General features: G+C 40.7%; 1 protein-coding gene across 3 annotated transcripts in view; it reads left to right on the top strand.

Moving 5' to 3' along the window:
- ano3 (anoctamin 3) overlaps nt 1-14,737 on the top strand; it is a gene marked incomplete at both ends in the record, with an annotated part of 99,535 nt that overhangs the window by 18,554 nt on the left and 66,244 nt on the right. For all 3 annotated transcript variants that reach the window (XM_084335321.1, XM_084335320.1, XM_084335319.1), the window contains one exon: nt 5,655-5,867. In XM_084335321.1, the coding sequence (XP_084191447.1) occupies nt 5,655-5,867 (213 nt within the window). The remainder of the gene's footprint in view (nt 1-5,654; nt 5,868-14,737) is intronic.

The following is a 14,737-nucleotide window of genomic DNA, read 5'->3' as shown; positions in this document are numbered from 1 at the left end:
CTGGGATCCACTACGTTCACAATGCAAGCAGTGCTCATTTATTGCTCAGATCCAATTTCTTTGGCTCTTCACATTATTTTAAATGTGGCCAAGATCAGATTCCAGTGTGAACTGGTCATGCTCCTGAACTGACTGGCATGAGCAAATGAGCAATAACGATACAGTTTTTTTGGATTGCATAAACACAAAATTCTTAAGTATTACACAATTATCAAAACCTTACACTCAAGTAGCAAAACATGGGCCCAGATTTCCACCACTATAAGCACAATGTCAGCCTCACACTTTTTGCAAAACAATACACAGTGATTTGCAAAACACACAATTACATTAGACACAGAATGTCAAATTACCACACATTTGAGCCAATTGGTTAAACACAGCCATCAGGTGCACAAACACACGATTGCTTATTTGTAGACACACCAATCAGGTTTAAGCACTATAGAAAGGCAGCAGGTGAGTTCACCTGTCTTCAACCAAAATGGAAGGAGAGTGAAGTACACAGAGAATGTGCAAATATACAATACATTCACCAAACACTACACAAGACCAATGATGCAGACTGATGAAAATATATGTTTTTTCTCTCCATATACCCAATTCAGTCAGCATGTCAACATCACAGAGAATCACAACAAAACATGTCCCAGTTTCCCATAAATTCTCTGGCCAGATCCAGCTAGGCGAAGAGATAATGTCTAGTATTTTCTCTTCTTTTCTCTATTATTTTATTTTTTATTTATTTTTTACTGTAATTGTAACCTGTACTGGATACAGTATTTATTTAGTTTGTCTGATATTTGCTGAGCTTACAGTGTTATGCACACTACTGTAGTAGCATGAAAACTGGGACATGTTTTGTATTTGTATATTTGTATATGGAGAGAAATACATTATATTTTCATCCGTCTGCAGAATTGGTCTTGTGTAGTGTTTGGTGAATGTATTGTATATTTGCCCATTCTCTGTGTACTTCACTTACAGTGCTCTAATCACTGAGAAGTAGAATTGCTAAAGCTGTTTTAGGTTAAGCACAGCAGTGTGTAACTAGTTCAAACTGAATTAAGTCATATGAAACGTGTGTGTTTCATATGGTAACAAAATTAGGTTTTTATAAATTTGTGTATAGTTTTTACAAGAGTGTTTCATTTAGCAAAGGATCTGAGGTGTTCTGCTAATTGTGTGTGTGGTTGTGCTAATTGTGTGTAGTGTTTTGAAACATCTGGCCCTGTTTTCAAAATTGTGCTTAAGCAATCGAAAAAAAACTGTAATGGACATAAACACGGAGGACACTGAAGTCACTGTTTATGGTTTAATTTATAAGTTACTTGGTGTGCAGTGGAGGCCAGCTAAGTAAAACAAATCAGACCTTGTGAGAATGGGTTTTAAGCAGAGCCCAATCGCTGAACACAGGAGAAGAGAGAATGGAGTGTTTCAGGATATTTATTCCCCAAGCAGACAAGAGTTACATCCAGAAATGTACAACAGACAGGAATTGGGAATGTTCTTGGGGCAATGAGAGCAGGTGCACTCCAGTGCTACTGCGGACGGAAGACACAGGTCCATGTCGAGAGAGTGAGCAGGAACTCCTCCAGGGGTCCAGACAGGGGCTCGCTGGAACGGAGGTCCTAGGTAATGATAATAACACCACAACGACTTCTGGTCAGCATCCTCCGGTAGAAGTAGGGTCTTGGTGATCAGGGAATGGGATACAGCTGTGAAGAGTGAGGTGCCTGGCAGTGTGTGAATCATGAGGCTTCCGTGGTGGATGGAAGGGAGGATGAAGAGGAGTGAGGAAGGTGTGTGGTGAATGTGAAGGGGGGATGAGGAGGAGTGAAGAATGCTCTTGCTGTGATTATGACAGACCTGTATCTGATTCAGGACCACATATGAAAGTGACCCAAATTAGAATTGAAAATATCAGATTCCATGTGCTTTGTGCTGTTCTCACTGTTGTGAAAAACCCTCAGATCTGAGTCACATAATATGAGCAAAAATTAGACTACTTTTGGCTGCAGTCTGAATGTCTAGCAAATCAATGTGCCTGTTGGAAACGCTTCAGTAGTTACTGCACAAGAACCTCTCTTCTTTGTATGGACTGCCATGATGGATGAGAGGGTGAGTTGTGTCCTCCAGCACCAATAGATTTATGAAATATGAAACCATTTGACGTCCAAGCCGGTCCCACAGAGATAGCCACCATGGGTCTCATTTCCGAACGAATTTACGACCAAAAATTTCCTCTTAGGCAGATTTCTGCCCATTTAAGACATATTAGGGCTGGGAGCGCAAGTCCCCAAATTTTCCTGAGATCAGATTTGAGCGTGGCTGAGAGCAGATTTAAGAGTGCTGAGGAGCACTCTGATGAAAAATGAATGGAAATCGATAATAAAAAAAATAACGATTAAATAACGAGATTTCTCGTTCTTGGCACTCAACGCATGGCATGAACTAACGAGATTTCTCGTGGCTGGCACTCAAAGTGTTGAGATAGAAAGTTAGGGTTAGGTTTAATGTTATGGTTAGTTTAAGGTAACAGTGTGGTTAGGGTTAGGGTTAGGTTTAAAGGTGAGATGAAGCAGTGAACAATGTGATCCTAGTTTGTTTGTTGTGTACCTTGTGTAAGACAGGGTCCTATAATAAAATGTGAAATCCTGCTTATTTGTCTGAAAAATCTAATATAATTTCCCTGTTTTCGCCATGGGCGGCGCCATTTTGTTGCTGACGTCACGGTGTTGGTTTGGTGTATACACTGCTGGGTAGCTGCATAGTAAACATGGATTGTTGGGTCAGTCAATAAATAAAATGTTGCCTACAAAACAACGGGACCGCGGTGGTTCTTTTTGTATTGCTCCTGGCTGTTCAAACTAATTTTACCGTGTGAAAGAGAGGAAAGTTGGTTCATTTCCACAAACTACCAGTGAAAAAAACAGTGTTGTTTGCACGTTGGCTGGCTGCACTCAGGCGGCGCGATCAGCCTGTTGGACAGGGAATCAAGATCTGCAGCGAACACTTCATTGCCTCGGATTATGTTGTTGGGGTGGGAGGTTTGTCCAGAAGACCACTAATCAGCTGAAGCCCGATGCGGTTCCCTCGGTCTTCGACAGACAGACGCAGGCAGTTCAGCGTCGGGAGCATTTAGCCTGCTGGCTACCTAGCTCCACTTCAACCAGCGTTGGGAGCTCCAACGTTAACTTGCCGATGCTACCAGCACATCGACAAGCTGCTGGAGCCAGCTAACGTTAGCTTGCTGATGCTACCAGCACATCGACAAGCTGCTGGAGCTCCCAACGCTGGTTGATTTTCAAATTGCATGTGTCCGGATGGCAAATCGCTGTACTGTATCTACAAATCTACAAAAAACTCTGTAAATCCTCTGCCCTTTATTCATTTGCTTAGATCTTTTGTACATTTGATCTCAAGAAGGTGCTGAAGGATTTTTCACGCCTGGTCAATGTTAGCATGGTGTTATTCACTGTCAAAGATGAAAATAATAAATGTCTCCTTTGGTTCATTACAATTTACTCAAGCATAGTAACAGACACAATATTTCTGATACTGGGAATACATTTCTTGAGGTCCATAAATGTCCCTATAGATACCAAGAACATACAAATGAACCTTGTAGAAGTGGATCAATCTTCCATTTACTTGAGTATGTACTTTTAGGCACATTTTCTGAAAATATGGCTAGGGCTTAAGAGGTTAAGAGTTAAACATTTTTGAATATGTAATATATGTATTTATTTCCAAATACATGAATATGTCAATATATTACTTATTTGTGATATGTACACATTGTACATTTTTGTAAATACGTCAATATATTACTTATATATTGATGTATATAACATAACCTACAATATGTACCTTTTTCCTGTGGTCGATGAGTACTTTATTTACATATTTTAAGCGAGATCGGGCTGGAAATAGTGAATGTAGATGTGATTGGAACGATAGGACTAACGGCGCGCCGAGTACTTGACAAGAGACGTTTTGATTGCAATGGGCTTGACTGAGCTGTGGAACAGCGGTAAGTGAATGCTAATGTACTGTATGTACAGCTCTGGCAGTCAATTGAGCCCTAATAAATAAACCAAACCTTTGCTGTCAGCCTGCACGTAAATTAACCACGGTGTGGGACGTTGTATACCGAAATGACTCAAATGAATGCTTAGATTTGAGATGCTGTCATACTTTTGTTGCCAAGCACAGTGGAGGTAATCAGACTCCGGACTCTGTCTCTGGACTCAAGGATGAATTTCTTTCCGCTGCGATGACTTTTATAGATCACGGTCCTCGTGTGTTTCAGTTTTTTCCATTATTCATGATGTAGCCTGTAGCTGGAGCTGGTGGAGGCTGCACAGGAAATAAACAGCATGATTAGTGCCCCCCCCCCAGGAGGGCTGCTACAGTAGCTCACATCTTTAAATGGCTCCCTTTCTCACCCAGCAGCACGAGGGAAACCCGGTAGGAATCAATGTCGGTAGACAGAAACGAGTTATTGAGGCCCTTACAGCACGAGGGAGAGGGAGAGGGAGAGAGAGAGAGAGAGAGAGAGAGAGATAGTTTAGTTTCTTTAATAGTTGTCATACAGAAGTACAGAATACTTTCATACAAAATGCTTCTTACTGTTACGCTCCAGAGACTGTGCTAGACAAGATAGTATCAAATAACATAGTATAGCATGTAATTTAGAAGAAGAAAATGAGGTCACAGTGTTCGGTATAGACATTATGTACAATGTTCTAGATAGAGAGAGAGAGAGAGAGAGAGAGGAGAGAGAGAGAGAGAATTATCAATGCAGCTAAGCAGCGAGGGAAGGTCACTGGGAGAGTTCCCCACTGGAGGGTTAGATAGGGTTGTGTAAGAGGCCTATTTAAGAATGAGCGCTTTCATGAATTAGCATGTGTACATGGTTGAATAATGGTGTGAGGTCACGGCAAGGTCCCCCATGAAGACATGCCTCCGTCGCTAACCATTTACCCTAATGAAGACGGCCCGTCAGAGGTTGTGTTCACATCCTTATGTTTCGATTTGTGTGGCAAGTCCAAGTGCGCGGTTTCTCTGCAACTGAGAAAAAGTTCACCACGCGCCTCGCTATATATCATTCGATTCTGAATTTCTCTTTACAATTAATAATAATGAGCCATGTTATTATTAACTCGTTAAACAATTTCAAGCTCCACTGATGCTGGTGAACTTACCTGGACGATGACCCGCGGAAATATTAGTGACAGGATGACGAGAAAGATTATGAGAAAGCCATCTAGCTGTTGTAATTAACCTCTATTAGGCTCAAAATGCATTACTTCCTAGCAGATGATATTCGGTTCCCAGGTGTGCCATTATTACTCTGAGTGACAGGTGTTGTGATAGGGTAGAAGGAGAGTGATAGGAGGTAGACAGCTGTTGTGATTGGATAGAAAGAGAGTGCCTGTGATTATTTTAATACACTCCGTCCCGTATGAAGTGTGAAATCATTACCGCCACCACGGTAACCTTTTAAAAAGGGGTGGACTCGTGAGTGATTTGAGTGATGGCTCTCCCTCTCGCCTGTCCACCCTCTCTCGTTCCACGTCGGTCTCCCGCTAATGCACCTCTTCTTCTCCTCCTCTTCCTCCTCTTCCCCCCACGCCGGTCTCCTCCAGGGATGCACACCAGCATCAGCGAGATCCTGAAGGAGAAGAGCCTGAAGCCGTCGCGGCGAAGCCTGCCATGCCTGGCCCAGTGTCAGACCCACCCCCAGAGCAACCTCAGCCACTTCATGTCTGTGCCTCTGAGCCCGGAGCTCAAACCGGAGGGCCAGGGCCTGGCCCAAAACATAAGCACCTCCTGCTCCGTCCTCCCCCCGCCGCAGACAGGTCAGTCCATCTTTGGTTCTCAACGTGGGGCCTACGGGCATACAGGAGGCTAAGTGGGGGAATGTTTATCTCAGCCACTAGTTTCCTCACTAGAGGTTCAGCACAACGACAGAATGTCAGAAAGGAAGGTACTGGAGACACTATTTAGAAAACAAGGGTGCAAAACATCACTTATATATTTGGACTACATGGTCCAAATCTGAGTAGCGCCGGTCCTCATCTGAACAGGTTTGATTGATTGAAAACTTTATTAACAGATTGCAGAATGGGTACAGTACAGTACAGCTCAATACATACAATTGTTAAGGGGATGCAGACCAGAGAAAGACTTTCGTCTTGTTTACATCAGGGTCCCCCATTTTCAATTCATCGTAAGTGTGTGAACTCTCTCAACAATGTATAACGTATCTGTTTATCTTTAAGGCCATTGATGGAAAATTACCATCATATATCACAATGATGCTTGATTGGAATTATGGACCCTTGCCTATATTACTGCCTACTATACTAATATGTCTTTACTACTAAGCACCCATGTTTCAACACTGTTTGATGAACATTGTTACTCAGAGTTGTATCCTTCCTGCTGACCTGTTGTACAGAACTTGTAAGTCACTTTGGATAAAAGCATCAGCTAAATGACAACATGTCAAATGTAATGTAATGTATCTGACCCTCAAATGAGTCAGATACATTGATTACATTACATGAGGTCCCATGAGTTCAGTCTGACCTTGGGAAGTCTGCCTTTTGTTTTGATGCACCAGCTTCCTGGAATGATCTTCAACTCTAAAATCAACACTCCACTATCCTAGTGATCTCTCTTTGTTTTTGTTTTCTATATTTTATACAGTTTGTATGTGAATTGTTTGAACTTGTAATCTCTACAACATTGCAATTTGAGGGTAAAACCTCAATGTTAATTTCAAGAACAGATAAAGGTTTCAACTACTGAATTATAGTGCTAATCAGATGTACGTACTAGGGGTGGAACGGTTCACAAAATCGACGGTTCGGTTCGTATCACGGTTTTAGGTTTACCGTTTTTTCGGTTCGGTTCAGTATACGTTGTTTTTTATTTAAAAAAAATTTAACACTCCAAAAATACCATACATCAACATAAAATATATAGCCTAAAAACAATCCAACTTTTCAGTTATTCTCAAAGACGTAGTCATGCAAAAACTGAAAGAATGAGGCCATTTGACATCAGGCACATTATTTTGACAGTGACGGTTAGAGCTAGGAGAGAGAGAGGGGAGACATTGCTGATTTAAACATGCTTCTCATTTATTTGGGGGAAAAAAAGGTTTACCTTTAATAATGTTTGGCACACAAAGACCGAACTGACCGAAAAATATAGGCAACATTTGTCAAAGTATTAACTTAGTGCAAACAAAAAATTATTAAACCTTTCCATTTTTGTGGCCACATTATAGACAAAGGCCAACATAAAGTATGCATAATGCTCAACCAGCACTAGACTTTCTTATCAAAAAGTAAAAGTCACAGAAAAGATGATTAGGGTTTTAAATAAGGACGTTTATGGGGTTTCTTGTATTAATAATAATTTGCACTAAGGAATGTTGTAACTGTAAAAAAAAAGGAGATGTTACAAGGGAATGGGGAATATAACCTCCACGGTTCGGGGCATGCGTGTATTGTTCGGTACACGGTTTGAATGCGTACCGTTCCACCCCTAGTACGTACAGTGTTATAGTATAATTAAGTACAGTGATACAGGTATAAAGACACTATGGTAGTAAGTCATAATGGCCAGCAGCGTAACTAGTAAGTGTAAGTAAGGGATATGTACAGATATATATATATATATATATATATATATATATATATATATATATATATATATATATAGTATCTACAGATATATAAGGAAAGGATAAATATATGTATACGGTATATATACAGCATTATTATGCTATTATACAGAGTTAAGGGTTATATGCAGGTGTATGAATAGGTATATAGTAAGGATTATATGCAGGTATATTCAGACATAATATTGGATATATATATGTACATATAAATATATATATATACGGTATATACAGCATTATTGTACATACTATCATACAGAGTTAAATGGGTAGACTATAGTTTGAGGTAGGTAGTTATGATTACAGTGTAAGGCAGTATTATGATCCTCTCCATACAGCCTACCTGTACTTAATATAATTCAATACATGCAGATTAACCACTAAACACAACATATTGGTTCTTACCAGTTAAACTACTTCAGTAAGCTAATTTAAATCCTTTTTGCATAGATTTCCTAGCAGCAGTGACATTTCAGGCTTACACATAATATCGACTGCTTCGCTGCTTCAGCAACTGTGTAAATAACAAACTAAGACCTTTAAAGTATTTTCAGATGGGCAATGATTGATGAATAGTAATTGATTTTCAATGAGAGGTGAGCCGGGTGAGCAGGGAGAAGCGGGCAGCCTGGCAAGCGTGCACCATCCCGTGAAACTGTTCGTGCTCCTCTCACGCACACGTCTGAGTTGAATGGTCTATAACTTTTGACTCTCATATGTGGACAATATGGAGGACAAACATTCTAGTTCCCTGATAAAATAACTGCTTTGGACATAAACAGAGAGCATATGCACAGATTAGGATCCACATGCTTGTTTATGTTAGCCGGGTTTCTTATTTAGCTTCATTATTAGTAGCTACTACTAAGGTGCTATAGATAAAAAATTTATGTAGAGTAATCTTATCTTTTTCTTTTTTATAATACATCTACAGAGCTTTTAGAAAGGTGCGGAATCCCCCAAAAAAACATGATTGATTAATGAATTTATCATTTAACATTCTTTTGTGGGCATGTATCCCCTCCCTACTTCCCATTTCCCCATGTGGAATGCACCCAATTGGGAGGTGTAGTGGTTACGTCATTGCCGTTTTTCGTGTTCCACCCTCTGTTCCAACGCAATGTATTTCCCCATTGCCCATTTCTAAATAGTCTCGTTTAAAACAAATAAATCATTAACATTTGCATGGTGTACCTTTCTGTGCTTATTCATCCACAATCTATAGCTCAACATGAAAATATTCGCAATTAATCATACAAAAAAAACGCCACATTTTATTTCAACCAAAAATGCTTAAAAAATAATGTTAGTGATAGAAGGGAACTCATTTTGTGCAAAAATGGAAAGCTTTTCAATTTCCATGCGGCAGAATTGTTACAATAGCCGATAATCCATTTTCCCAATGATAAATCCCTATACGGGTGGAACAACCACTGACGTCAGACTACACCTCCCTATTGGATAAATTATATGCTGGTGCTCTAGTCCGACATCTAGTGGCTGAATGTTATCTATAGCACCTTTAATATGCTGCATGGGCCATTTTAGCCAGTGGCCTATGATCTCTCACACAATATGTGTTATTCAAAAGTGGCAGGGTGTAATAGTGGCCCTATTGAAACACAATATTATGATAATAACCACATTAACCCTCGTCAGACAGCCTAATGTTAGCTAGTCAGGAACATTAGCTAATGCAGCATGATCTACCGGCAGGGATACCATGCGCAGAGCACCCGTCTGCCTGTCTATCCATACAAGAGGCGCGCAGAGACCCCACAAGCATCGGGTCTGCTCCCTTACCGTCTGCTAAGAGCATTAAGCTGTGGCTTTCGGGGGCTTCCTCCCATGGAGAGAGACAGAGAGGAAGAGGCCCTGGGAAAATGCTGTGGTAAGGAGAGCAAACACACCATATTATGGACTGGAAAAAGCCACCACCCACCTCCCTGGGCTGGGAGAGGACAAACCATTCAGTTCTGTTAGAGCAAGGTGATTCAAAGGCGTGACAGAAAGGTCCCTGTGTTAAGCACCGTCCAGCAAATATAGATAACTTTATGCTTTAATCTATTTTTATATGCCACACTGGCATCGACTGTTCAAAAAAAATATTTCATCCCAGTTAATACGTTCTCAGTCCAATACATGCCACACAAATGCATCGACTTTCAGCGCATATTGATGTCTCTTAAGCAGTGAGAACCTCCTTGATATTAGAATCAATCTCGTGCAAAGGGTGTAAGGGTGCACTATGGACTGCAGTAGTATGTGCACTGCACTCTTGGTTAGTAGATCACATCTTGATGTCCTTTATGGATATTTGATTACTATCTTATCTTATCTTATCTTATATTATCTTATTAATGCTTTTTAATTATTTATCAGTGTGGGGCATATTCACATGCATCCTTGAAGATCCTTGATCTGTAGATGGAAATATGTTATTTGGAATATATATGCTATTATTTCTTAGCCTTTTCTTAGGTTATACATTTCACTCAAAATGCAAACAAACCTGTTTCAGCCACAAAATACAGTGAATACAATAATAATAATAATAATAATAATAATAATAATAATAATAATAATAATAATAATAATAATAATAATAATAATAATAATAATAATAATAATAATAATAATAATAATAATAATAATAATAATAATAATAATAATAATAATAATAATAATAATAATAATAATAATAATAATAATAATTAAAAAAGGATTATTTGAGTGTTGTCTAGTATTAGTCCTTATATCAAGAGCTCAGTCAGTCAACTAGAGAATGATAGAATGGTATTTAGTGTTAGTCCTTGTATCAAGGTGTCAATCAACTGAATACATTCTCATTGTATTTTTTATTTATATATTTTGGTGGTGGGGCATCCCCATTTGTTTACGTTTGTACCACTGATTTGGCCTTTAACACTTTCAGCGCCAGCCGTTTTATCCATCCTTGTAGTCAATGGGCCACACTTTAAAATATTGGGATTTTCACTGTGCGTCACAATGTTTGCAGGGCTATATCTATATTCTATATTATAGCTATGGAGACAATACTATGGCTCATTTGACAGTCACTATCTATCGTCCAACATGTAAAAACGAGTTAATTTGTTCATGTATACGTTTGCGTGTTATCCCGTGGTGAATATTGTATAGTTTCAGAGTGATCCTGGCTAATTCCATTTTTTGATGCTCTGATCGCCAGCAACGGCATTCGTTTTGAATACTACATAGGTTGATTGGCTGGATCGATGTGAAATCATTGTAGGATCAAGGTGGAATTGACGTCACATAGTCCTTACCTTTGATCTGGGTTAGTCCAAAAAGAATATTCCAATTGTCTGATCGCGATTTCCAGTATTGATGTCCATCAGGTCCCTGACATGAAGTGGCACAAGATATGCCTCAAGTGTGCTGAACGCGTTTCAAAGTGCTCGGATGAAGCGATTCACTTGGCTTGGTCTAAATTCTTCGCCCGGACGACATTAGATGTGACACACATCTAACCCGGTCTGGAACCGGGTTTCAATGGGTAGGCGATACTGCCACCTAGCAGGATCTGGCCGGTATTGCACTCTCGGGGTCTCAGTATGGCTTTCAATGGTAACATAGAGGTCCGTGAGACTGTATAGGATATTAAAATCGAATAAAAGAAAAATTTATGAAAACCAGAGATTTTCTTTTTTATTATTCTGGCGCTCAACCGCTGGCGAGATAACCCGAGAAATCTCGGGTCTGGCGCAGAAAGTGTTAAGATGTTAATGTTGTGTATGGCAGTGATGATGATGATGATGATGGTGGAGGTGAATAGATGTTCAAGTTCAAGTTCAAGTTCTTTAATAGTTGTCATACAGAAGTACAGAATACTTTCATACAAAATGCTTCTTACTGTTACGCTCCAGAGACTGTGCTAGACAAGATAGTATCAAATAACATAATAACATAATATAGCATGAATTTAGAAGAAGAAAATGAGGTCACAGTGTTCGGTATAGACATATGTACAATGTTCTGAGTTACCATAATATACAATACACAATACTATGCAGTGTACTAATGTACAGTACTATCTAGTGCAAAGCAGAAATGGGATGAGGTACAATTTTAGGTACAATTTACAGTAAGGTGTACGAGTTGTAGTGCAATCCTTCATCCATAAATATAAAGTGTGGGGAGTGGGTGCTACAGTGTGTTTGTTTAAAGTGGGTGTGTGCTATAAGTGTGTGGAGTGGGTGCTACAGTGTGTTTGTTTAAAGTGAGTGTGTGCGTGTGGAAATGATATTACTTTATTGGAATGGACCACTGGACCCTGTCGTACATGACCCAGTGATTGTCTTACACTTAGAGTGCCTAGAGTTTGTACTGAACTTGGTAGATCTTCTTTTGGCTTCTCTGCTCCTACCTCATGGAATACCCTGCAGGAAACTCTGAAACTAGACACTCTAATCCATTCTGGTCCTTCTCGACCTATCGGCAGCCTTTGACACGGTGGATCATGCCATCCTCCTGGACTGTCTCCATTCCGACGTCGGACTCCGTGACCTAGCCCTGGGCTTGTTCCAGTCCCTCTTGGCTGGTCAGACTGAGGCGCAACATCCTCTACCCACCCCGTCACCTGCGGTGTCCCCCAGGGATCCGTCCTCGGCCCCCTGCTGTTCACCCTGTACATGCTCCCCCTCGGCCGCATCATCAGCCGACACGGTGTGTCGTTCCACTGCTATGCTGACGACACCCAGTTGTACATCCGACCGGATTTCACCATCTTCACCATCATCACCCCCCACACTGACCGCTTGCCTGGAGGAGACTAAGGCGTGGATGAACCACAGGTTTCTACAGGTCAACAGCTCCAAAACTGAAGCCATGCTGGTCGGTACCCCACACCAGGTCCGGTCATCCACCATCACCACCATCTCCTTCTCCGGCCAGGACATTCTTCTCTCCACCCTTGTCACTAACTTGGGCGTGAAAATGGACCCCCACCTCACATACGAGACCCACATCAAACACCTCTGCAAGACCTCTTTCTTTTTACCTCAGGAACATCACAAAACTCCGCTCCTCACTCACTCTGGCAGTCAGATTCAGAGAAACTCGTCCACGCCTTCCTCTCCTCCAGGCTGGACTATTGTAATGCACTCCTCATCGGGATCCCTAGTAAAAGCATTAAAAAACTGCAATCCATCCAGAATAGCGCTGCTAGGATCCTGATGAGGGTGCGCAAACATGACCACATCACCCCCATCCTCAGATCACTACACTGGCTCCCCGTGGAACACAGGATCGAGTACAAGGTCTCCCTCCTCACTCACCAGTGTGTACACGGTGGTGCCCCTACTACCTCAAGGAACTCCTCACCCCCAGTCCTCCTCACGCTCCCTCCACTCCGGCACAGTCTACCTCCTCAAAGCCCCCAGGACTAAGCTGCACACCATGGGCGATCGAGCCTTCTGCTCGGCCGCACCCAGACTGTGGAATGCTCCCCCCAACCACCTGAGAGCACCACAAACTGTTGACACTTTTAAACGTGGACTCAAGACCTACCTTTCTAGAAAGGCCTTTGTCTTATCATATGTTGTTCTGCTACAGTATGTGTTTTTTTTTATTTTATTTTTTTTATATATATATATTTTTAAATTCTTTTAACTCTGTAGCACTCTGAGATGCTCAGGAATGTAGGGTGCGTTACAAATGAAATGTAGTATTAATATTATTATTATTATTATTATTATTATTATTATTATTATTATTATTATTATTATTATTATTATTATTAATCAATCAGGCCACCACAATATGTAATTATTTTTTAAATAGTTAGTTTGTTAGTAATTGTTAGTACTAGTGTATGTGTCGAGTATAAATAAAGATTGAATGAATGAAGGAATACTGTAATACCCCAGTAAGCAGGATTGTCTTTCACCATATCCTTCTGGGAAAATGTCTGAAGTTAATGACTCCGCGCTCGGTCCAAATCCATTGACCCTGGAGAGGATAAGAGAGCCTCCTCTACAATCCCTTTCTGGATTAGAGAGAATGCTCCAGGATGACTTTAGCAGGCAGAGGAAAATGTTGTGGCTTTGAACTCACACTTTATTCCTGTATAGTGTTTGAACTTGCACTTTATTCCTGTATAGTGTTTGAACTTGCACTTTATTCCTGTATAGTGTTTGAACTCGCACTTTATTCCTGTATAGTTTTTGAATTCACACTTTATTCCTGTATAGTGTTTGAACTTGCACTTTATTCCTGTATAGTGTTTGAACTCGCACTTTATTCCTGTATAGTGTTTGAATTCACACTTTATTCCTGTATAGTGTTTGAACTCTTATTCCTGTACAGCGTAATTGAATGGAGAGGATGACCAGTAACTCCAGTTACAGGAATGTTGATTTGTTACATCTGCGTGTTGGTGTTCCTGGTTTGATAGTGATTTTCCACCCCCAAGAAGACCTTAAAGGCCCCCAATCAGTGATCCAAACATAAACAAATATATAGCCCCAACCACCAGAAATACGAAAACATGTTGTCATTCTCTAGTTGATTGAGTGAGCTCTTGATACAAGGACTTAATCCCTTGGGCGACAGTGGCTCGGGAGGTAGAGCAGTCGTCTGGCAATCCGGAGGTTCCCGGTTCGATTCCCGCTCCTCCCGGGCAGCGTGTCGATGTGTCCTTGAGCAAGACACTTAACCCCTAATTGCTCCCGATGAGCAGAAGCTGTATATTTGCTTCATCGATTTCACGAAGGCCTTCGACAGAGTTGAACATACAACATTGATGAGAACAATGGAAGAATTCAAAATACCAGTTTCTGACAGAAGAATAATTGACAACTTATACTGGAGGAAGAAGGCTAATGTTAGAATAGGAAAGGAGAAATCAAGAGACTTCCCGTGGAGAAGGGTGTCCCCTCTCTTTAATATGTACAGTGAATCACTGATGAAAAAAGGTCTGAGAGGAGGGAAAGGAGTAAAACTTGGAGAAGACATCACCAATATAAGATATGCTGATGACACTGCTATAGT

Source organism: Notolepis coatsorum (genome assembly GCF_963971535.1).
Source record: "Notolepis coatsorum genome assembly, chromosome: 18".
Lineage (NCBI taxonomy): Eukaryota > Metazoa > Chordata > Actinopteri > Aulopiformes > Paralepididae > Notolepis > Notolepis coatsorum.
This window is presented reverse-complemented; position numbering and strand designations above follow the sequence as displayed.